This window comes from Convolutriloba macropyga, chromosome 13 (assembly GCF_964194025.1).
Source record: "Convolutriloba macropyga chromosome 13, txConMacr16.3, whole genome shotgun sequence".
Classification (NCBI taxonomy): domain Eukaryota; kingdom Metazoa; phylum Xenacoelomorpha; order Acoela; family Convolutidae; genus Convolutriloba; species Convolutriloba macropyga.
The window spans coordinates 15,455,597-15,479,422 of NC_134480.1; the positions used below are offsets into that span (position 1 = coordinate 15,455,597).

Sequence of the window (23,826 nt, forward strand, 5' to 3'; positions counted from 1 at the left end):
GTCACTTTTTAACTGAAAAATCGTGTGTTGGCACATGATTTTTTATGTGATCTCACATGATAAATCATGTACTGCTTTTTCTAAAAACTCATTCCAAAAAAATGCGGTCGTCCCAAAAATTCCTTGTTTTTTGTGCTGTTAGAAGAAGTTTTATTCATTTACGTCTCTAACGACCTACTAAAAATAAAACATCAAAAATTTTTTTTCAAAAATTGGAGGCCAAGAGCTAATAGCAAGAAAAAGAAGAGAAGACCCGAAAAAAGTTCAAGTTGGTCCATTTTATGGCCCAACAATTAAGAAAACTTCAAATATTTAGGCCACGAGCTAATAGCAAAAATAGAAGAGAAAATAAATGAAAATTTAAAAAAGAAAATAGGTTATCAACAGTTCAAGCAATAAATAAGAAAGAAAAATCAGTTAGGAAAGTGAAGAAAATCTGGTGAAGTTTGAAGGATTTTGCACGAACTATAAATTTTTCACAAAAGGTTTCTTGTAACCATGTTGGCCGGCAATGAGAAACTTGGGGTTCAAAACTTTTTTTTTCGGCTTTCAACCCATTTTTTCATATTACACAAAAATTTGTGTGAAAAATTAACACACGAGGAAATTTTTCTCGCGTCAAAACACGCGACTTGCGACTTTTACACGAAAAATTGTGTAATTCGATGCTCACACGAGAAAAAATCGTGTGATCCCACACGAGAAAATTTAGAGTGTGAGTGTTTCAAATTTGAATCTCTCATTACATATTCATTTTAATAGACATGATATACATCCAAGTTGGCTGGCGTGTTTCTGTGTGTGCCGCACAAAATGGCCCCACATTTGTATTTGATGACATTCAATTAAACGTTTTGCTTTAGTGGGTAGGATATAGGAAGAACGTGGCATTCGGTTAAAATTTTATTTTATTTTTATTTTTAATAGTTCGCTTACCTTCTAGTGATAAACAAAAGGAAAGCCAGCAAATTGGGGAAAAAGAGAATATGAGATTCGAATTTGCCCACTACTTATTGTTTAGGAATTTGGCAAAAATTTATATTCACACTACTAATTCCCGAAGAAAATTGTTTCAATTTCAAATTTAGGAAAGATAGAAATATGAAAAAACATTTATATGAAGTAATCGTGGCATAATAAAAATCGTTATTCTAAAAACATGGACAAAAACAACAAGCTGTCAACAAGAAAATTTTTTTATGTTTTCCAATTATTTGGTTGTACAAGAAATAGCAAAACGCTCTTTTAACAAAATAGCAAAAACGGATAATTTGCAAAAAATAATAAAAGCGTTTGTATGGGCCACATATTTGGCTAAAATTGTCTGCAATGCGACAAAAAATATGCCCCGCTAATATTCGATCGAAATGTAGATTTCCGTTTTTTCCGTTTTTTTTAAAAAAAAGAACTGGAGACGTTTAGAAACTTGAAACGATACCACATATTTCACTCTGGGGCAACCTCAAAAATTTTTTTTTACTTGTCCCGAACTATATGAAGATAAACGGGAAGGCATAGGCTCTTTTTCGAAAAATCCTGAAACGAACATTTTTGTTGAAAAACTTGCCCTCAAAAAGGAAACAGTTATTTTTCAGTCAAATTTAAAGTTTTTCCATACTTTGTTTTCTTGATTTAAAAGAAAAGAAGACAAAATTGATTCAAAGGAGTTTTCCTTGTAGTCAAGTAAACTTAGCAAAGATTTTAATTTGTCCAATTTTCAGACAAATAATCACAGAAGAAAATCCCTCTGGCCAATGAATTTCAAATTAATTTACAAAGTTTAGAGGGAAATTTTACAGGACGCAGGACAACAAAACTACAGATTTTATCAAAGCTAGGAGGTCGTGTTTTCATTGAAACTTTAAAGATCAAAGTAGGAGCTGGATGCATCTCTTATTGATTGTATGAAAATATTTTTGGCGAGAAATACGAAAATCCGCAATCGTCTGAATATAAAACAGTGCATAAACCAGATTAAAATATAATTTATCAGATTGTAATTTTGAAACACGTATTTTATAACGTGGTTCTGAAGAATCAAAGAAAACATATATCATAGATCTTCATTTTTTCTGAACTTTGTCTCTCCAACTAATGATCATCTACGTGATAAAATCTGCCTTGTCTGATATTTTTCCACAATTACGAACATTAAGCCGCATCATCATCATCATCGCACTAGTAGCGAGACCAACGGTAATTACCACTTTTTGATACTAATTTTAATTTGTTCCAATTTTATCAATCCTGATTATCTTTTTTCACTGCGATCTATTTTTCGTGCTATCAAAATTTCGTGCCGTAGTTTTTTCTTATCACCTGTTGACTTTTTTGACCTCAAATTTCTGCGCATTTGTTTCTGAGTCTTTACTGATCCTTAAGTGAAAATTCACCAAAGCTGTTCAGAAGACATAAAATCTTGGTGTTGAGGGCAGCTTTTCGTGGTTTAGAGATCAATATATCAAGTTTAAACATTTTCTGTTTGTGACCCCCCTCCCCTGCTCAGCAGTTGAGTGGATTGAAACTATTTAAAAATAACTAGGATGCACACGTGATCTTCAACACCTCATATAGTAATATGCTGTCAATAACGTTCACATTCTTTCAATAGTCGGTATCGTTAAAAAAGAACTTTACTTTTCATTATGTCAATGTTTACAATACAAATTTAAATCTGGGAGGGTACTCTCCCAAGACAAAAAAAATTGTCATATTATATTTTAGTATCTAATTTTACCCCTGATAGTATATCTACATCATTTCTACCGCTAGAAGTCTCAACTCAAACTTAGGTTGGCGGTTTCTCTCTATGCGTATAACAGTTAAGTACGTGTTAAAAAACAGTTTAAAAACAGCGCACGAGATGGGAAGAGTGAGGAAGAAAGAAAATGCAGAAAAAAAAACTATGCATTTCACTTACGAAAACTGTATGTGCTTCCTTCTTTGATATAATTCGCTTATTGTAAGAATCACTTTTTATCTTTAGTTTAGCTAGGTTGTACACAGTATTTTCTTTAAGCAGCATTGTCTCTTTTTGTATTAATTTTTATCTTTAAATTTTTTATCAGGTTATCAGAAAAGGTAAGTCGAAGCAGTGTTCGTAACAACACAATTATATAGCTTTTTAATCCAGATAAACATAAACAATGTTTCTTCAACATAAAAAATTGAGCTTGTAATTAGTTTTGCAAACTAATTATTTCGTAATTATTTTGTAAAAATAAAATAAAATGTTGCAATAGGTAAAAAAAAATGTTCATAATAGCAAAAAAATAGCTAATTACTGGAGGCAGAATGGAAAAGCCTGAGGCAGGTCGTTATACTTGTACAAATACTGTACTTATACTGCCGCTAATATACTTGTACAAACAGTATTGAAAATTTGCAAAATTAGCGATTAATTCTGTGAAAGGGAAGAACTTACATAAGTTTACAATTGATTTCGTTACGTTATGCAATTTCAAAGTCAAATTGTCAGAATGTTTGTGATGTGTCTCGCAAAAACTGGTCTCAAAAGCTGATTGGACGAACATAGGAGCAGTTTTAAATGTAACGTTGCGAGGTTTTAATGGGGGTAAGATAGGGGAGCGCTTTTTGAAATAGGTTGGATTGAAACTGTTCTACTATTTCGTCATTATTTTTTTAAGAATAACCAAATTCGATTCCACGTAACATATTTCACTGCTCCCAAACCATAATAACATGTTAACTTGTTGGTTATAGCTATTTAGGGCGAATTCAGTAATTATTACGTCGGCAAAACAAACCCGCCAAGACGAAACAAAAGCGGAAATCAAATTATCCTCAGATCAAAATGTCTTAGATACAATATTCCCAAAACAAGGTTAAAAGTTCCAAAAGCAGACATTGAACATACACGGCATTGGGCCTTGTGTCTGGGATTGTTCCCATGGCGAGGTCTGAATGACCTGAAGAACGCAGTTTAGTCTGATCAGGGGCGGAGTCGGCCTGGAACCGTTTTATCAGAGGTCACTTCGATCTGGTCAGAAGTCATTTCGGTCTGGTAACTCGTCCTGGATTGGTAACTTTTAGAATACTTTATCTGTTGATAGTTTATCTTCATCGCAATTTTTATCAATTAGGCACAGATACGAGTTTATTTCCGCCCATTTTCCATAACGAAACACAGCTTGAAGTTGTTCGTTCTCTCTTCGGAAACGACAGGCACTGTGTGGAGACAGTGGACTACACTGCAAACGTCTCGGGTAAATATAAAAGATTTTAATGCTCCCTTTTAGCGAAAAAAAAAACGGTACAATTCTTCAGGTTCAGGTGGGTTGTAAACTAGAACTTTAGCCACCCAAATATACAAACAATTATCCCAATTACATCAGAATTGATTGGAATTTGATGATCACTTAGAATTAGTTTGTTGTTCCTCCTGTTTGGGCCAGCCAATGGTCGACCCGAGTCGGTCATTTCAGTCGATCAACGGTCTGTATCGACATTCAGCGACCCTGACCATTGAGGTCGACACAAAAAATATTCATATACATATTAGCCGACCACGGTCTTTTCACATACTCAATATCGGTCAACAAAGATTATTTCATACCCAATGCCAGTCAATCGCGGCTGTTTATTAGCGAAGGGATAGCGGCTATTATTGGGGACATTGTGGATTTTACAATTCAAAGATTTTGAATTGCATTGGGGCGCTGTCTTTTTTTCAACATTTTCATGACTTTTGAAGTCAAATTGGAGAAGTGATTTTGGTCACGCCGAAACAGGAAAAGCAGCGACAAAGCGAGGGGTTTTGGGGCGTGAAAATTTTTCACTCTGATTTTAAAGTAGAGTGAGATAACGGTGTTTGAACAAAAAATTGCGGTTTTTTGTTCACAAACGGCAATTTCACTTAAATTTTTACTGTTTTTTCGAATTTTTGGATTGGATTTTTTTCTGAATGGTTTTCCGTATCCGTTCATAGTTCATTCTAGGCCTAGTTTTTTGTTGGACCAAATTTTCATTTATCGCTAAAAGTTTTTTCGTTCACATGCTGCATTTTGACTTTGATTTTCTGTTTTTTTTAATTTTTCTGATCTGACTTTTTCGGAAATGTTTTTCCCAATTCACTCATAGTCCGTTCTAGATCTAGTTTTTTGTTTAGTCAAAGAAAGTTCTTTGAAATGTGCGTCAGGACTGCTATTTTTTTAATTTGTCTCCATCGATGATTCTTACAACGTGACATCTTGGAATTGATTTTCTTAATGACTTCAGTGACTTCTACTGCTTTGCAGTTAAAATTTGTGTACGTGACGTCATTTCTGTTTTTAGGTCAATTCGGTGACTTAGCTCACTCAAAGAAATGACATCTCACTTATGGAACTTGAAATTTTATGATATTAACGGAACTGGTTTTTCTGGTGTTAATTGTACTCGTTTCCGAAGTGTGAGCAGTGTGGAAGTGTCCGATGGCAATTCCTGGTCTTATAATTCGTCTCTGAATTGGATGTGAAACTAATTCGGGCTGGAATTCGGAATCCAAATTTCATATAGATGCAGCATAGCATTCTACCTTGGGCTTCTGAGTGTCTGGTTGTCTGAATAAAATTGTTTTATTTGGTTGTTTAAAATTTTTTGTGTGATGTAGTGGTAATGATAGTGAGTTGTGAAATACGTGTTGTTCCAAAGTGTGCTTTACTTGGGCTAATTTTTTTGTTTTGGTATTAGTCTTATGCCTTGGATTATTTCAGAAATTTTTCCAGTCAGTGGCAAGCATGCCAGTTGCTCCATAATAGCTTAGTAGTGCTAAAGTTAAGGTATTGCTTTTGTATTTACTGAAAATTTCAAATTGATCGGATTATGGGTGAGCTCGGTCGCATCTAATTTTCCAAACTCCATGTCAATATATATTGACTTGGAGTTCGGTCCGGGTCTCCTCTAATTTCAACAAAATTCAACGGTGGATTCCTCAACCAGTTTACAATGGACTTCATTTCTTTACACATTGAATGAAGTTCATCCCCCCGTTCCCCGTTATACACGTGTTATTTCAATTTTGGCAAGCTCTGGCGCGTTCTAAAGTAACAAACAAAGTTTGTTTATTAATCAAACCCGGGCCGAGGTGTCCACCCCTAATACACCGTTATTAAGCGAGATTAGGGTGTAAAGCGTTTTCCACTCTTAAATAGCAGGGAAAAGAGTGTAAGAGTGTAATTTTTAGAAAATTACACTCTTTTTACACTCTTTACACTCTTCATTCCACTCTTTTTACACTCTTAAAAATTACACTCTTTTGTTCAATTTTTAGTGGGGAAAAGAGTGAAAAGTGTAATTTTGAAGTGATTACACTCTGAGAAATACACCGCTATTTTTAATAAATTACACTCTTAGAAATACACTACAATTACACTGTTTTGTCCACTTATTTCCTTCTTTTCAACGGGTGTAAATCTTATCCAGGCTCCGCACGGAAAAAAATTACAGAAATGTGTGCTGCAAAAATAAAAATTTGATCTACGTCTTCAACCCAGAATGAAGAGGAGGAGGATACAGATGACAATGAAGCCTTTTTTTGTTAGTTTTTTTGGTTTGGCTTATTTTTGTTCTTCTTTCTGCAGTAGAAGAGACTTTTGCAGGTTAATGGCATGTAGTTAGAACGTCTCTGTCAGTTGTTAGCCCATTTTGTTCCCGTTAAACAGTTTGTACCCATTTTAAAACAGTTTCTTCAATTATGACATTTTTTTAACTCGAACAGTCATTTTGTGGAATCGGGCGACGAATGAGTGGATTTAGACTCAACAAAATATGTTCCTTTTCAAAATGGACCAAATGATTCATTTTTAATTGCTCTCAAAGGAAGTTGGTAGCAATTATATTGATCCTGGTATTTTTTATTCAATTTTTCGCACAGCCAATTTTTACTCTGCTCCTTTTGACTTTTCGTCCTCAAAAACCAGATAAATTGGTACTGCTCGGAGGGTATTAAGTTCGCTTAGAGGCTTACGACTTACTAGGACTTACTACACTCTAAGTATTCGATTCACCAAAACTGTTTTGGAGACGTAAACTCATGGTGTGAAGGGCGGTTCTTATCTCACTCACCCCCTCCCCACCCCTTCACCTCATTACTCCCGTAACACCGTACGCTCGACTCCTTCCCCCTCTCTAAATATCTGTTTAGTGGGGAAAAATCGGTTGCATATTTCAGAACTTGCACAGAATATTTGTGTATGCATTCATAAAGATCATACTGAAATCACATTAGTTCCAAACTACACCTCCTGCTGTCTCCCGTTTGCAGAAGTGGTCTGTATAATAGCAACGTGATCATTGCTTATTAAAATATGTCATATGTTATTACAGTGAAAAGACACGTGATTTTGACTGTAGCAATGGCGCATGGCGCTTAGATAATCTTTTTGGATCTGTTCTTATTTCACTTGATTCCTATTTATAACCCCATAATCCACCTGTTTATCAATACATACCAAGTTACTGTGTAAAAATAGCATGTCTTGTGGTGGTGGGGGGGGGGGTAATGTTATGCGCCCAAAACGGTGGCACCTATTAAAAAGAATGGATCAATTTCTCCTTCAATTTTTTGTCAGTGTTTTTACAAAGTTTTGCCAATTATAAAGCTTAAGTTTCTAAATTGTGTCTGTTACAACTCAAAACATCGCTACGTACAACAAATAATCTCTCCTGTAAAAAAGCCAAAAAGAATGTGATAGAAGTCAAAAAGGAATCTGATCAAAACGAATATGGTATAGAATCTGAAAAAAAAACAGAAAAATTGCAAACGGGCAATGCTGAATTGCATCAAAAATGTAATTTTTCAGCTCTCGTGCCTTACTTTCTTAGAAGGTCTAGGAAACAAACGTCCACGACATAAACCCCAACAGAAATAAGCCCCATCGGAAAAAACCGTATGTGAAAACTGACCTTTGGTTATGGCAATTTTTTCGATTGCGACGGCTTTATATCAAGTGCCACGTACCGCAAGGCGTGGCCAAATGCACTAAAAGCTTAACTCTTTAACAGTGAAAACAAATTCATTTCAATATTTTTAATTACTAATGAAGCTCTGCTACAACGCTTTTTTGCTTATGTATAGCCTTTCGAATCCAAACGGTAACAATCTTGTCGTGGTAAATATTACGATTCTTGTGACTATGTGAGGGCGTGTGTTGATTGTTGGTTACACTCTCCATTACGACCATTAAAGTTACTTTGACTATAAATTTTCCCTACCTGCGTGAGATTTTCAATTGTAAAATCCCCAAACATCCTTTGTTGTTAATTTGCGAGAACAATTAAAAGACAATGAAAATGTTTTTGCTGAAACTGACAACTTAGGGCAATAAAGGTCATCTGGGATCTCTTGTGCAAGTTCCATAGATTAGTTTCTCTGATCGGTAACTGGGCTAGATGACACTTTTAGGTATGATTAAAAGAAGTTCTTTGTATGGGAGTTGGCAACACGCACACGAACGCGGAGAACGATGTTGTCTTTGGCGAAAAATGGGAAGAGTCTGAGTATTTGACAGTTAATCTCAACGCGTTTGCAGGAAACGACGGTAAGTAGGCTTGATGTCGTCTTCTGAAGTAGTTGATTCTTCGCTGTTCCTTAAGTCTGGAATAAAAACTGTTGTGTGATGATTTAAAGGTCTATTAAAACTTAAAGGAGATCTGACGGCGAAACTTGTAGACCAACCTCATTTTGTTTCCTATTCGTATTGAGTTGTTTTTTCTTTTCCCTTGAAAGAAGGCTCATTGATGACTTTGTTTTCTGAGGCATCCATCCATCTGCAATTGATGAAGTCGCTCCCCTGTAGATCCGTTCAATTTGTTTTTCCTGTAGCAGTTCTCCAATGGCAATACATTTGATGGTGGTCAATTGGTGCCGAAAGACAATTTCTGGAAGGCAGAGCCAAACTTGCAGTGGTTTCGGGTTTTCATAAGTTGCGTGCTGATTTTGTAGTGCAGGTTGTTTAAGTTAACTTGTCGTTTGCTGTGTGTGTCAGTGACAGGGAGAGGCGACTGCTGGCGGAATTGCTTTGCTTCTTGACGGCTGGGATGAAATTTTGCCGGTGACGACTGTTCTAGTTGAATTCTGCTGGCGTTCGTCCTTCTTAAAAGAAATTAGCTGGAGTTTGACAGAAGATTTGCTGCTGATGAGATGGGTTCAAGATGCTGAATATCGCTGAAGATATCCGGGATTGGATAGTGACTCAGGCTGCTGATTTGTGATTAATTGGTTAGTCGTGCATTGTAAATGCTGAGAGCTTTCGTACTTGTCGACCATGCTCTTCCCTAACGTAACCTAATTCGTCTTTAAATTTTGATATTTATTTGAGTGGTCAATTTATGTTGCGATTTACTGTAATTGGTGCTTGATCTTTTTCCGAATGGGTATCACATTCGTTGAATGAAAAATTGAACATAGGCAAAATCTCTTACAAATCTATACATTAAGTTTTTGGTGATCAAATCCAATATTCTTTTGTCTTAACGCTGATTCATTATTTATAAAAATAGTTGATCTGATGAAATAAAATTGGCTAATTTTTCAGTTGAGGCGTTGTAGAGAGGAGCAGCTTCCATCAAAGTCTTTTCTATGACACAGCCGATCGGACTTTTTCCATTCTGACTTTTTGTCGACTGAGTTTTCCCGTGATGGACAATCAAATGGGTTTTCTCCTTTAGGTAAAAACATCCAAATTTGTAACTGAAAAATTATATGAATTTTGGTCACTCAATTAGCAACAAAGAGTTTACTTTTTGTGGAACATTTTTACTCCAGGCAACGGTCACTTGTGAACATGTGAACACTAACTTAATTTAACACCTGTCATTACTGGCTTCTGTTGCTGCTTGAGATAATCATGCTCTTAAAAGTGCTGCGCAGAGTTCTAACCGTGGAGCACACAATGTTTTGACTTAGGCAACACGCATCTTTGCTGTTAGCATTTGAGTGTGCAATCAGTTTCTAATTTGGTGCCACACGTAGGCAACTGCTGATTATGCTGTAGTGGATGCGTCACACAATACGGCACGTTCTGTAGACGAAGAAAACCACGTGGCAAGAACCTAGGACTTGCAGGTCAAGTTCGATCTTCTCAGGATGTTTGAGTTGATGTTGAGATCCCTACTGTTCCTGAAAATTTGGAGACAAGGTTTTGTCCCAAGTCAACTTGTCCATCCAAGTAAATGGCAAAGATTGCTTCCAATGATTTCCTGTTTGTGGAAACCATCCAAATTGTTTCCAATTTTGCAAAAAACTTGTCTCGAAATTGAGTGTTTCGCTTAACATCAGCGACTCCTGTTAAAAAATTGTCTACATAATGATGGAAAGCTGAAAGTTGCTGTTGCTGCAACTGTCGGCTAAAAATTTAAGAGATTAAAAGGGGTTTTAACATTACCTGGAAAAAATCTTTGTGTTTGGTATTGAGCCGATTTTTCTGGTACATCGCGGCAATGGCAGGTACCTGATAGTGCTATTTGATGAACTTTGAATCGAGTGAGAATTCCAAACAGACCTTTTCGTAGTTGTGATCTAACCATCAGTTCATCGTTTAACATAACTTCACCGACTGACTTATCTCAGGCGTCGAAAAGACTCCATATGTCCAACTTCAATGAATTGCCCTGTAAACTGGCATTAAATTAACTGCTTTAATTTTTTGATAGTTTTTCAAGTCAGAAAATGAGGCTTCGTAGTCTTTTTTTGCTTGCTGGTTAGAATCACCCAGTGTCGTGGCATTGTTTGTTCAAACCCAGAAGTTCACAATATATCTTCAGTCTGAATTACTTCATGCAGTACTTGTCATGTGATCTTCACATTTCTCTTCTTCCCATTTCCACTGTTTGGCTGCTGAAATTTCGTCAATCTTCCAAGAGCGCTGCTAGTTTTTCTGTTTCAGTACACATGAAGAAAGAGTGAAGTTGACTGCTCTGATTTTTTAGTTCGGCTGTACTGTACAAGGATAAGCCAACCAAAAGAAGGAAGGCGATAGGCAATTGATTTTGGAATTTTTTTCAGTATTCAGCAATCCTCAATTGCTCATGATGTCTTTCTACAAATCAACGGTTGTTGGTTTATTGAAAGTTGGTTAGACAAGTGTCATGTCCTGAAGTTTTGCCCAACCATTGACATTGACTTAGCGTCAAGTTGCCTGTCTATTTGTAAATCAAGACCGTTGCCGTGATGTTGAAATTAACTTAATCAATCGATTTTAGAATCAAGCTGACTCATCCTAATTTATTTTTAGTAATTGAACTCCAAGTCCAAAAACTACTGTACGGTTGCCCTAAGTGCGCGTGTTTTTTCTCTCATAAAATTCTGCATTTTATGGTTGCGCGAGACGTCTCTTCCTGGTTATGAAACTTTCCAACAATTTGATGTTTCCGCTGATCGTTTCCCGCAATGAAATTCTACTTAATGCATCAATACTCAATTGAACAGGGCGGTAGGTTATCTTAGTGTTTTCCGCCAAATAAAAACCCATTTTTTCTACCTGAGCTGAGCCTATCTTAGTATTTTGTATGTCATCTGATATTAAATCTAACGCCTAATGTAAGATTTTCCTTGCCAGCCGCGCTCAAACTCCCTCTCAAACTCAAAGCTGTGTCTTTTTTCGCTCCATGGACCAGAAATGAGTACTAGTCCTTTTCAATATTAGGTTTACTTATAAAACTCTACTTCAACGCATTTTCGTTTATTAGTAACTTGTTGAATCCAAACAGATACAAACTTGTCGTGGTAAAATATATTCTTTTAAATTTGTTAGGGCACGTGGTTATTGTTGGTTACAGTTTCTGTTACGACTTTGAAATTTGCCTTGACCATGAACAAACAGGAGAGTGGATTTTGTTTCCGCGGAAGTTTTATCTGTGTTAGGTAATTTTCCTCCGAGTTTCTAAAACCAAAAAAGAGGTGGATTTCTTCCGACACCATTTCTTAGCAAAAATTTTGAGCACCTTCAATTTTGACTCTTTCCCTTTAGAGACTTAAAGTTGTAGGGCATTAAATGCACTCTGCTTTTGTAATGTCACCTTAGGATGCGGTCGGCAATTTTCGCAAATCGACATCTTTTATTTTTAGATATACATGGGAACATTTTTCAAGAACATTTTTGTGTGGGCCACCAGTTGTCAGATCATTTATACTGTATATGTTCGTAACCCTATTTTCAGATTTTCGATGCCAAGATTAATCACGAGATGCAAAAAGGTTTTTGAGAAAACAAAATAGTGCTCTAATTTTCTAACGTTGATTCAGGGATCGAGGTTGTTGCAAAAAACTGGCTCTTGGTAGAGGTTTGCATTTTTCTAATTTTTTTATCACTGAAATTGTTTGATTCTTTGTTTTTCAGTTTTTAATGCAATTTGAATTTAACGCGAGCAGAGAGGCGTCGCGTAACACATGTTTTAACTTTAGGGTTGCTCACCTAGATTTTGTTTCAACAGTAGTAACAAAAAGATCCAGTCCAGAAATGTTTATCTCTCATAACCTTTTTCCAACCATTTTCCGCCTCTGGTTAATATAATAAGAGGTGAACTGTAGTGAGTTGATTTTGAGCAATGAAGTTTCAATGCTTTATGTGTTATTTTTCAGAAAATACTGAGGAAAAGATCTTTTGTTTAATTAACTGCACTCAACCGATGTTTGTAGCATTGTGGTTTTAATGAGATTTTTCGCTTCAACTACATTTCGTCTCACCGTTTTAACTCGAAGTCCTCATGGGATCCACAGAAACTCTTTCACAGAGACACTTTTATGTTTCTTCTCGCCCCCTCACACGCACACAAAAGCACGCACGTACACTCACCCTCTCCCCCAACACTCCCCATTTCATCCTCCTCCACATGTCAATTTGGACCTCTCTCTCTCTCTCTCTCGTCCAGCCCTCTCAGCCCTACGCCCCCAAACGCTTGACCCTGCAACTCCCTAATGCTATCATCGCTGAGCCCCATTTCCTATTACTGAAGACAGTTGCTCACCATTGATTGAGAGCAATTCGCCAAATGTTACCCGGTTATATTGAAAATTGTTTTCGAAATTCTTACATTTACAGCATTGGTTCATATTTTAACTACATCTCAGAATTTCCAACATTTTCAAGTTCTCATTTTAAGTTTCCATGTTAATGTTGTTGTTAATCCATGGTAGATGATCGTTTCTGTCTACATTGCTGGCAACTACATTACGTCGCTAATCCTACATAGCATCCCTGTCCGCGATTGCAAACATGAGAGACGATGTTTTGTCAAAACACAAAGCGTGGAAAAAAATGTGGACAAAAGTGACAACGACCGTTACAAAATACCGTCATTGCTCGCGAAATTTTATGTTTTGTTTTGTCATTAGTGTCCACAATTTGTGAGCAGTGGTATCGTCATCAATGTCCGCAATTTTTTGGCAAGTTTACTCTATTTCAATTTTATGCTTCGCTCTGAACTGAATAATAATTTTGGTTTGCGGTCAATGTTTACGTTATAAATTACAAAATCAATGACGGAATTTTGTATGCCTTGTCGTCAATTTTCACATTCAAATCAGAGCGTTACAAAGAAGGAGCTTCAAATAACACACTGCTGTATAAATTTTTTATATCATCTCAGAGTGAATTTGGAAACAGTGGCGATCATTTCAATGGCGTCAAACTGTAATTGGTGCATCAAAATAAGGATTTTAAAACAATAAGCGTCGGAACATCTTAATACTGCTGTTTTTTATTGAGAGAATTAGCGTTTGGATGTTTTTAATAAAAATTTCACAGCGCTTTTTTATGTTATAGCTACAAATAGTCTTCTGATTAGTTTTATAAATTCACTTGGTAATATTTTCTTTTCTTTAGCTGATATTTGAAACCAAGAAAACAGATTGTAGCCATATTGTTAAAATGATAAAGCAAATACAAATATAAAAAAACTCAAATCGATCTCCTAAAGGTAATAACTCGGGATTATTCGATAAACACATTTTTTTCAGTAAAAACACTTTGAATAAGTTTTTTATTTTAAAAGTATTGCATTTCGATACAATTGTTAATCAGATCATCAAAAAATCGTAGGTCATCGCTCCGCTGTTCATATTATTATTGACATTTTTGTCAAAAAAGACCATCTTGAGCATGTTTATTCCATTTCACTTAATGCTTCGCTCTGAATTGAAATAAAATTTAGTTTGCGGTCATTATTTATGCTATAAACTACAATAGCTTTGACAGAAACTTGTATGCTTTCTCCTCAATGTCAACATGTAGATCAAACCTTACAAAGAAGGAGCTTGAATAAACGTACTCTTATGTACACTTTTTTAAAATCATCTCACAGTGAATTTGGAATCAGTGGCGTTTGAGTTAATGGCGTGACACTCGAATTGAAACATCAAAATCTGGACGTTAATAAATGAGGCGTCAGAAGTTCTTAATAGTGCAGCTTTTTAACGAGAGAATTAGCCTTTGGACAATCTTAACAAAAATTCCAAAGCGCTTTTTTATGTTATAGCAATTAGTCATCTGATTAGTTTTAAAAATTCCCTTAATAATATTTTCCTTTCACTAGCTGATGTTTGAAACCAAGAAAACAGATTGTAGCCAGATTGTTAAAATGATAAAGCAAATACAAATGAAAAAAGTCAAATCGATCTCCTAAAGTTAAAAACTCGGGATTGTATGAGAAACACAACATTTTCAGTAAAATCATTTTGAATAAATTTTTTATTTTTAATTCATTGCATTTTGAGACAATTGTTAATCAGATCATCAGAAAAAGTATGTCATCGCTCCGCTGTTCATATTATTATTGATTAATTTTCTTCTGCTTTACTTGTTTTACCTTATTTTGTTTGCTTTAGTTTCTGTCCTATTAAACTCCTCAATTAACCCATCATTAAATATTATTATAATGGGCCCTCACCTGCAGATATCATGAACATCATGACCAACCAGCTTTTTATTTAGTCGAATTAGTTAAATAACTTTTCTCAATTTCAGCTAACAAAAAGTGCATGTGGATATAATTAGTTTTACTTGTTATTGATTTAAAAAAAAGTATTCACTGAGGAAATATGAGAAATATGCCAATAGTTCATCAGTCATTCTTCATCGGTCATTCTTCATCGATCATTTGTAGTTTTTATTTCTTTGTTAGCCGTCTTTCATCACTTTTTAATTTTGGAATCAATCCCTCTTTTTTAGGGAGGACAGTCTAACTTCGCTTTTGAGAAAATAATTTTCCCCTCTTCCTATCTGAAACAAAATTTGTAGCACATAAAAGCTATCAATAAAATTAAGCTAATTTGTATTTATAAGCAGAGGATAATAGTGCTTTTAAAATTGCGGATAATAGTGACGCGGATAAAATTGACAAAGACGCCAAAAATTCCGGAAATTTGTGACCTCAAAGCGCGGAAATTAGTTACCTTAACGCAGATAAAAGTGACTAAATCTTCGTGATAATAGTTGAGCCATTGTCTTTTCTTGTTGGCCCGCTGGCCTTTCTTGTTCGTCATCAAACTCAGCAACCGTGGATATCAGTAAAAATAAATCCCAATTTTGAACGAATTTGAATTAGTTTCTCTTAGTGGCACTTTTGTCCGCGATGTGCTAGCTCAAAATTTAGGTTTGGCAACGTAAAATAAAATATAGTTTTTCAGGAAAGTGGTATTTCTGCTTGTTGGCCGCCCATCCAATTCAAAAAAAGACCATCTTCAGCATGGTTAATCAATTTCACTTAAGGTTTCGCTCGGAATTGAAACAAAAATTGGATTGCGGTCATTTTTTACGTTACACGTTATAATATCATTGACGGAAAATTGTATGCTTTGTCTACAATGTTCACATATAGATCAAACCTTTCAAAGAAGGAACTTGAATAAACGCTCTGCTATATATACTTTTTTAATGTCATCTCACAGTGAGTTTGGAATCAGTGGCGATTGAATTAATGGCGTCACACTCTAATTGAAGCATCAAAATCTGGACTTTAATATATTTAACATCAGAACCTCTCAATTGCGCCGCTTTTAATAATTGGCCTTTGGATTATTTTAGTAAAAATCCCCCAGCTTTTTTTTAATTTATTGCTACAATTAGTCTTCTGAATGTTTTTAAGGAATCCCTCAGTTCTATTTTTTTTTTCATTAGTTGATATTTGAAAGCTATTAAACAGATTGTAGCCGGATTGTTAAAATGATAAAGCAAACACAAATAAAAAACTCAAATCGATCTAATAAACTTGAAAACTCCTGGTCATATGAGAAACACAATCTTTTCAGTAAATACGTTTTTAATAATAATTTTATTTTGAAATTATTGGATTTTGATACAATAGTGAATCAGATCATCAGAAAAAGTATGTCATCGCTCCGCTGTTCATATTATTGGTTATTTTTCTTCTGCTTTACTTGTTTTTATATAATTTTGTTTGCTTTACTTTCCTTCCTATTAAACTCCTCAATTAATCCATCGTTGAATATTAATGAAAAGGGCCCTCACTTGCAGATATCATGAACATCATGACCAACAAGCTTTCTATTTAGTCGAAATAGTTAAATAACTTCTCTCAATTTCAACTAACAAAAAGTAAAACAAGTGGGTATAATTAGTGTCGCTTGTCATCGATCTAAAGAAGGTCTTCACTGAGGGAGTTTAATACGAGAAGTATGCCAATAGTTCATCAGTCATTGTTCATTGGTAAATCTTCATTGATCATTTGTAGTATCTGTTTCTTTCTTAGCACTCTCATCACTTTTAGATTTTGGAATCGATCCCTCATCTTTAGGGAGGACAGTTTGACTTCTCATTAGAGACTATAGTTTCCCCTCTTTCTATCTGAAACAAAATTTGTAGCAAATAAAAGCAATGAAAACCTTTAAACTAATTTGTGATTATAAGCCGAGGATAATAGTGATATTAAAATTGCGGATAACAGTGACGCGGATAATATTGACAGACTTCAAAAAATGTGGACTTTTGTGAGGTTCAAAAACAGAACATAGTTACCTTATCGCAGATAACAGTGACTTAGATTTCAAGATAACAGTTGGGCTTTTGTTGCTTCTCGTATCAGAAAAGTACGTCATCTCTCCACTGTTTATGTTAATGGTTATTTTTTCTCTGCCTGTCCCTCGCCTGGAGATAACATGAACATAATGACTAACAAGCTTTTAAATATTCTAATTATTTAAATAACTTTTCTCAAATTCAGCTAACAAAAAGTTAAACATGTGGACATTATTAGTTTCACTTGTTATTGATTTAAAAAAGTATTCACTTAGGGAATTTTATACGAGAGGTATTCCAATAGTTCATCAGTCATTGTTCATCGGTCATTTTCTATTGGTCATTCGTAGTATTTATTTCTTTGTTAGTACTCATTCATCACTTTTTGAATTTGGAAACGATCTCTTCGGTTTAGGGACAGTTTAATTTTTCTACGGGGACTATAATTTCCCTTCTTTCTATCTGAAACAAAATTTGTAGCAAACAAAATCAATAAAAGCAATAAAGCTAATTTGTAAATATAAACGGGGGATAAAAGTGATATTAAAATTGCGGATAATAGTTACGCGGATAATACTGACAAAGACGCCAAAATTGCAGAAATTTATGAAGTCGAAAGCGCGGAAAATATTTATCTTATCGCAGATAATAGTGACTTAAATTTTGTGATAATAGTAATAACAGATATCAGTCGGCCTTTATTGCTTGCAATCGAACTCTTCAATTGTGCATATCAGTAAAAATATATACTCAAATTTGAACCAATTTGATTTAGTTTCCTTAGTGGCACTTTTTATCCGCGATTTGCTTGCTCAAAATGTAGTGATGTGGTGATGGCAACTTAAGGAAAAAGAAGTGATAGTTGCCAAAAAAGTTGAATTCCTGCGTGTTGGCGGTTCAATCAATTACAAATGGCAAACAAAACAAGTAATCAAAGTTTTGCGCGCCAATTTTGGGTAAGTTTACCCAAAAAACGAACTTTATAAGATTTGTTTTTATTTTGGTCAATTAATTAGGTAACAACGCTTCAAAAATATAAAAATGTCCTTTTGCATTGCTTCTGGAAATAGCACTTAAATAGGGTTTGTATAGTTAAATATACTAACTTTTTTAAAAATTCCCTCAAATGAAATTTCAAGCAGTTATTGTAGTCTAGTTGAGTGGGTCCTTGGTGTATGCAAAAATTATGCTTGACTTTTACTTTTTCTAGTAAATTTAAGCTACCGAAATTTTTTGAGGTTTTTGTGATCTTAATCATTTTCTCATTCACGGTTTCTATCAGAAAACTTAAATTGACGGCAGTTTACCAGTTAAATTGGAAAAAAAAACGATGTTCATTTGATTTCTTGGCTTGAAATTCAAAAGTGGTCAACAAAATCTACTTATGAAATCATTTGAAGTTACTATTAGTTAAAATCAAAAACGTTATACTAAAACTGTTGCAGAGCGCCCTTCTGTCAAAAAACCAATCTGCAGAAGATTTGAATTTTTACCAGACAATCGAAAGCAACTTGTCAAAAAATGGATTGTAAACTTTTACGAATAATCAATCAAATTGATCAGTTTTTGTTGACATTGGCTTTTGAGTTCAATTAGTTAAAAAAAACATCATAATTAATTTTGAAAATACAATAATATCCGTTTCACAAATTTTTTTAAAAACCTTCAGTTTGTTTCATTGATTGGATAACAGCAGTCTTGTTTTTGTTCGGAAAAAACACTATATTGAAAAAATGCAGCAAATTAATTTGCTTTCCGAATTTTTGCAAGTTGAATCATCTGAAGTTTTCGAAGCGTATATTTCGCATTTCAAAACAGCGCCACACATAACAAATGATCGGTCTTGTAAAAAAACGGAACGACAAAGAAAGACAGGATGACCGTAAACGGACAAAGCTGCTTTTTCACAATCAAAGATAAACTTTTTGATCAAAGACAGCTTTTTTTTGCAGTTTTGCTCATTTTTCATAGTTTAATCCTGCGTGAGTTCAAAATTCTACTGACGCGGCTTTGACTTTGGTCTTGATTCGCTAACGCGGATCCAGATAGACGCCAGAATTGCAATTTTCAATTTTACAATAAATATGATTGTCATTTAAATTGCCTTTCCTAGAAGCACTTATGTACTTAGGAGTTTCTCTTGTCCTCATCAAATCTGTTTTTTAAAATCTACACCTGATTTTCTTTGAAAATAATGGCAAATAAAGAATTTTTGATGAGTCTGAATGATAAATTTAAGTGATAACTAGTCTTCTACTTCAAGTGGCCCAAGGTCTTCCGCGGCATGTTCCATTGCAGCCAATTCGGCCTCCCGTTTTTCATCATCCTTTCGTTTAAGGAACTGGCTAACACGCCACTTTATCATTTCGTTGAAATCGTCAGGTTCAATTTGTTCCATGAAGGTCATGAATTTTCTGTTTTCAATTTGTTCCATGACCTTTCTGTCTTTGATGTCAACTTTGTTGCCACACAGGACAATTGGGATGTTCTCACACACTCGCACCAAATCTCTGTGCCAATTGGGCACATTCTTGTACGTCACTCGTACAAGAATATTGCAAAAAAAAAAGATTTTTGTACAAAAACATTTTTTAAGTCCGATTTATTTTGATGGCATTTCGTAGTTGAACATAACGTACTTCTGTTTCTTAGAGAGAGGCTACAGGGGCTACTATCAATACCAATAAGCATTAGAGATGGTAACTAAGACTTATAGGAACGACGTTCAAATAGCGGAAATTAGTTACCTTAACGCAGATAATAGTGACTAAATCTTCGTGATAATAGTTGAGCCATTGTCTTTTCTTGTTGGCCCGCTGGCCTTTCTTGTTCGTCATCAAACTCAGCAACCGTGGATATCAGTAAAAATAAATCCCAATTTTGAACGAATTTGAATTAGTTTCTCTTAGTGGCACTTTTGTCCGCGATGTGCGAGCTCAAAATTTAGGTTTGGCAACGTAAAATAAAATATAGTTTTTCAGGAAAGTGGTATTTCTGCTTGTTGGCCGCCCATCCAATTCAAAAAAAGACCATCTTCAGCATGGTTAATCAATTTCACTTAAGGCTTCGCTCGGAATTGAAACAAAAATTGGATTGCGGTCATTATTTACGTTATACGTTATAATATCATTGACGGAAAATTGTATGCTTTGTCTACAATGTTCACATTTAGATCAAACCTTACAAAGAAGGAACTTGAATAAACGCTCTGCTATATATACTTTTTAAATGTCATCTCACAGTGAGTTTGGAATCAGTGGCGATTGAATTAATGGCGTCACACTCTAATTGAAGCATCAAAATCTGGACTTTAATATATTTAACATCAGAACCTCTCAATTGCGCCGCTTTTAATAATTGGCCTTTGGATTATTTTAGTAAAAATCCCCCAGCTCTTTTTTAATTTATTGCTACAATTAGTCTTCTGAATGTTTTTAAGGAATCCCTCAGTTCTATTTTTTTTTTCATTAGTTGATATTTGAAAGCTATTAAACAGATTGTAGCCGGATTGTTAAAATGATAAAGCAAACACAAATAAAAAACTCAAATCGATCTAATAAACTTGAAAACTCCTGATCATATGAGAAACACAATCTTTTCAGTAAATACGTTTTTAATAATAATTTTATTTTGAAATTATTGGATTTTGATACAATAGTGAATCAGATCATCAGAAAAAGTATGTCATCGCTCCGCTGTTCATATTATTGGTTATTTTTCTTCTGCTTTACTTGTTTTTATATAATTTTGTTTGCTTTACTTTCCATCCTATTAAACTCCTCAATTAATCCATCGTTGAATATTAATGAAAAGGGCCCTCACCTGCAGATATCATGAACATCATGACCAACAAGCTTTCTATTTAGTCGAAATAGTTAAATAACTTCTCTCAATTTCAACTAACAAAAAGTAAAACAAGTGGGTATAATTAGTGTCGCTTGTCATTGATCTAAAGAAGGTCTTCACTGAGGGAGTTTAATACGAGAAATATGCCAATAGTTCATCAGTCATTGTTCATTGGTCAATCTTCATTGATCATTTGTAGTATCTGTTTCTTTCTTAGCACTCTCATCACTTTTAGATTTTGGAATCGATCCCTCATCTTTAGGGAGGACAGTTTGACTTCTCTTTAGAGACTATAGTTTCCCCTCTTTCTATCTGAAACAAAATTTGTAGCAAATAAAAGCAATGAAAACCTTTAAACTAATTTGTGATTATAAGCCGAGGATAATAGTGATATTAAAATTGCGGATAACAGTGACGCGGATAATATTGACAGATTTCAAAAAATGTGGACTTTTGTGAGGTTCAAAAACAGAACATAGTTACCTTATCGCAGATAACAGTGACTTAGATTTCAAGAGAACAGTTGGGCTTTTGTTGCTTCTCGTATCAGAAAAGTACGTCATCTCTCCACTGTTTATGTTAATGGTTATTTTTCCTCTGCCTGTCCCTCGCCTGGAGATAACATGAACATAATGACTAACAAGCTTTTAAATATTCTAATTATTTAAATAACTTTTCTCAAATTCAGCTAACAAAAAGTTAAACATGTGGACATTATTAGTTTCACTTGTTATTGATTTAAAAAAGTATTCACTTAGGGAATTTTATACGAGAGGTATTCCAATAGTTCATCAGTCATTGTTCATCGGTCATTTTCTATTGGTCATTCGTAGTATTTATTTCTTTGTTAGTACTCATTCATCACTTTTTGAATTTGGAAACGATCTCTTCGGTTTAGGGACACAGTTTAATTTTTCTACGGGGACTATAATTTCCCTTCTTTCTATCTGAAACAAAATTTGTAGCAAACAAAATCAATAAAAGCAATAAAGCTAATTTGTAAATATAAACGGGGGATAAAAGTGATATTAAAATTGCGGATAATAGTTACGCGGATAATACTGACAAAGACGCCAAAATTGCAGAAATTTATGAAGTCGAAAGCGCGGAAAATATTTATCTTATCGCAGATAATAGTGACTTAAATTTTGTGATAATAGTAATAACAGATATCAGTCGGCCTTTATTGCTTGCAATCGAACTCTTCAATTGTGCATATCAGTAAAAATATATACTCAAATTTGAACCAATTTGATTTAGTTTCCTTAGTGGCACTTTTTATCCGCGATTTGCTTGCTCAAAATGTAGTGATGTGGTGATGGCAACTTAAGGAAAAAGAAGTGATAGTTGCCAAAAAAGTTGAATTCCTGCGTGTTGGCGGTTCAATCAATTACAAATGGCAAACAAAACAAGTAATCAAAGTTTTGCGCGCCAATTTTGGGTAAGTTTACCCAAAAAACGAACTTTATAAGATTTGTTTTTATTTTGGTCAATTAATTAGGTAACAACGCTTCAAAAATATAAAAATGTCCTTTTGCATTGCTTCTGGAAATAGCACTTAAATAGGGTTTGTATAGTTAAATATACTAACTTTTTTAAAAATTCCCTCAAATGAAATTTCAAGCAGTTATTGTAGTCTAGTTGAGTGGGTCCTTGGTGTATGCAAAAATTATGCTTGACTTTTACTTTTTCTAGTAAATTTAAGCTACCGAAATTTTTTGAGGTTTTTGTGATCTTAATCATTTTCTCATTCACGGTTTCTATCAGAAAACTTAAATTGACGGCAGTTTACCAGTTAAATTGGAAAAAAAAACGATGTTCATTTGATTTCTTGGCTTGAAATTCAAAAGTGGTCAACAAAATCTACTTATGAAATCATTTGAAGTTACTATTAGTTAAAATCAAAAACGTTATACTAAAACTGTTGCAGAGCGCCCTTCTGTCAAAAAACCAATCTGCAGAAGATTTGAATTTTTACCAGACAATCGAAAGCAACTTGTCAAAAAATGGATTGTAAACTTTTACGAATAATCAATCAAATTGATCAGTTTTTGTTGACATTGGCTTTTGAGTTCAATTAGTTAAAAAAACATCATAATTAATTTTAAAAATACAATAATATCCGTTTCACAAATTTTTTTAAAAACCTTCAGTTTGTTTCATTGATTGGATAACAGCAGTCTTGTTTTTGTTCGGAAAAAACACTATACTGAAAAAATGCAGCAAATTAATTTGCTTTCCGAATTTTTGCAAGTTGAATCATCTGAAGTTTTCGAAGCGTATATTTCGCATTTCAAAACAGCGCCACAGATAACAAATGATCGGTCTTGTAAAAAAACGGAACGACAAAGAAAGACAGGATGACCGTAAACGGACAAAGCTGCTTTTTCACAATCAAAGATAAACTTTTTGATTGTCGTGGTTTTCTCAGCAGGTCTAGGAAACAAATGCTGTGTTAACTATTGCAAAATTTCATTTTAAAATAGTTTGAAAACTTATCGGTTATAATCAAAAGAAACACTAGACAGCAGATAGTTCAAATTCCTTTAGTCAAAAATGTCTTGCTCCAAAACTACTATGAAAAATTATCGGCACCAATAAATTTTGCGCTTCTGTTGCAGTTTGCTCCAGCGCCGTACACTAACTTTTCCTTTTCTGTTGCACATGGAAACGGTTAAAAAAACACTGTAACTCTTAACAAATATAATTTTTTCAAACCTTATTGCTTTTGCCGACTCGTTTAAGACTCATTTGTACTCTTGCGCTCACTATTAGTTTAACTTTTTACACTATCATTTAGTTTAAGTTCCATTATCGGTTATGGTCATTTCAAACAATACTATTTATAGGCCCATCCCTGTTTTTACTTGTAATTGTGTTTTGGTAAATGGTGTAGACGGTTTATTCACAATTTAATTGATATTTATTCGAGACCAAAAATGCTTCACGTGTCAACAAAATAATTGGTTTAAACTGCGAACAGAGAGAGTAGCTTTTTATTCATGCC

The 23,826-nt window shown here is 34.4% G+C and overlaps 1 protein-coding gene across 1 annotated transcript in view; it reads left to right on the plus strand.

Moving 5' to 3' along the window:
* The window catches only part of LOC142351638 (uncharacterized), a 53,248-nt gene that overhangs the window by 8,741 nt on the left and 20,681 nt on the right, over nucleotides 1-23,826 (plus strand). The window contains exons 2-4 of the mRNA XM_075403776.1: nucleotides 2,157-2,196; nucleotides 4,104-4,226; nucleotides 7,172-7,269. Of these exons, the coding sequence (XP_075259891.1) occupies nucleotides 2,157-2,196; nucleotides 4,104-4,226; nucleotides 7,172-7,269 (261 nt within the window). The remainder of the gene's footprint in view (nucleotides 1-2,156; nucleotides 2,197-4,103; nucleotides 4,227-7,171; nucleotides 7,270-23,826) is intronic.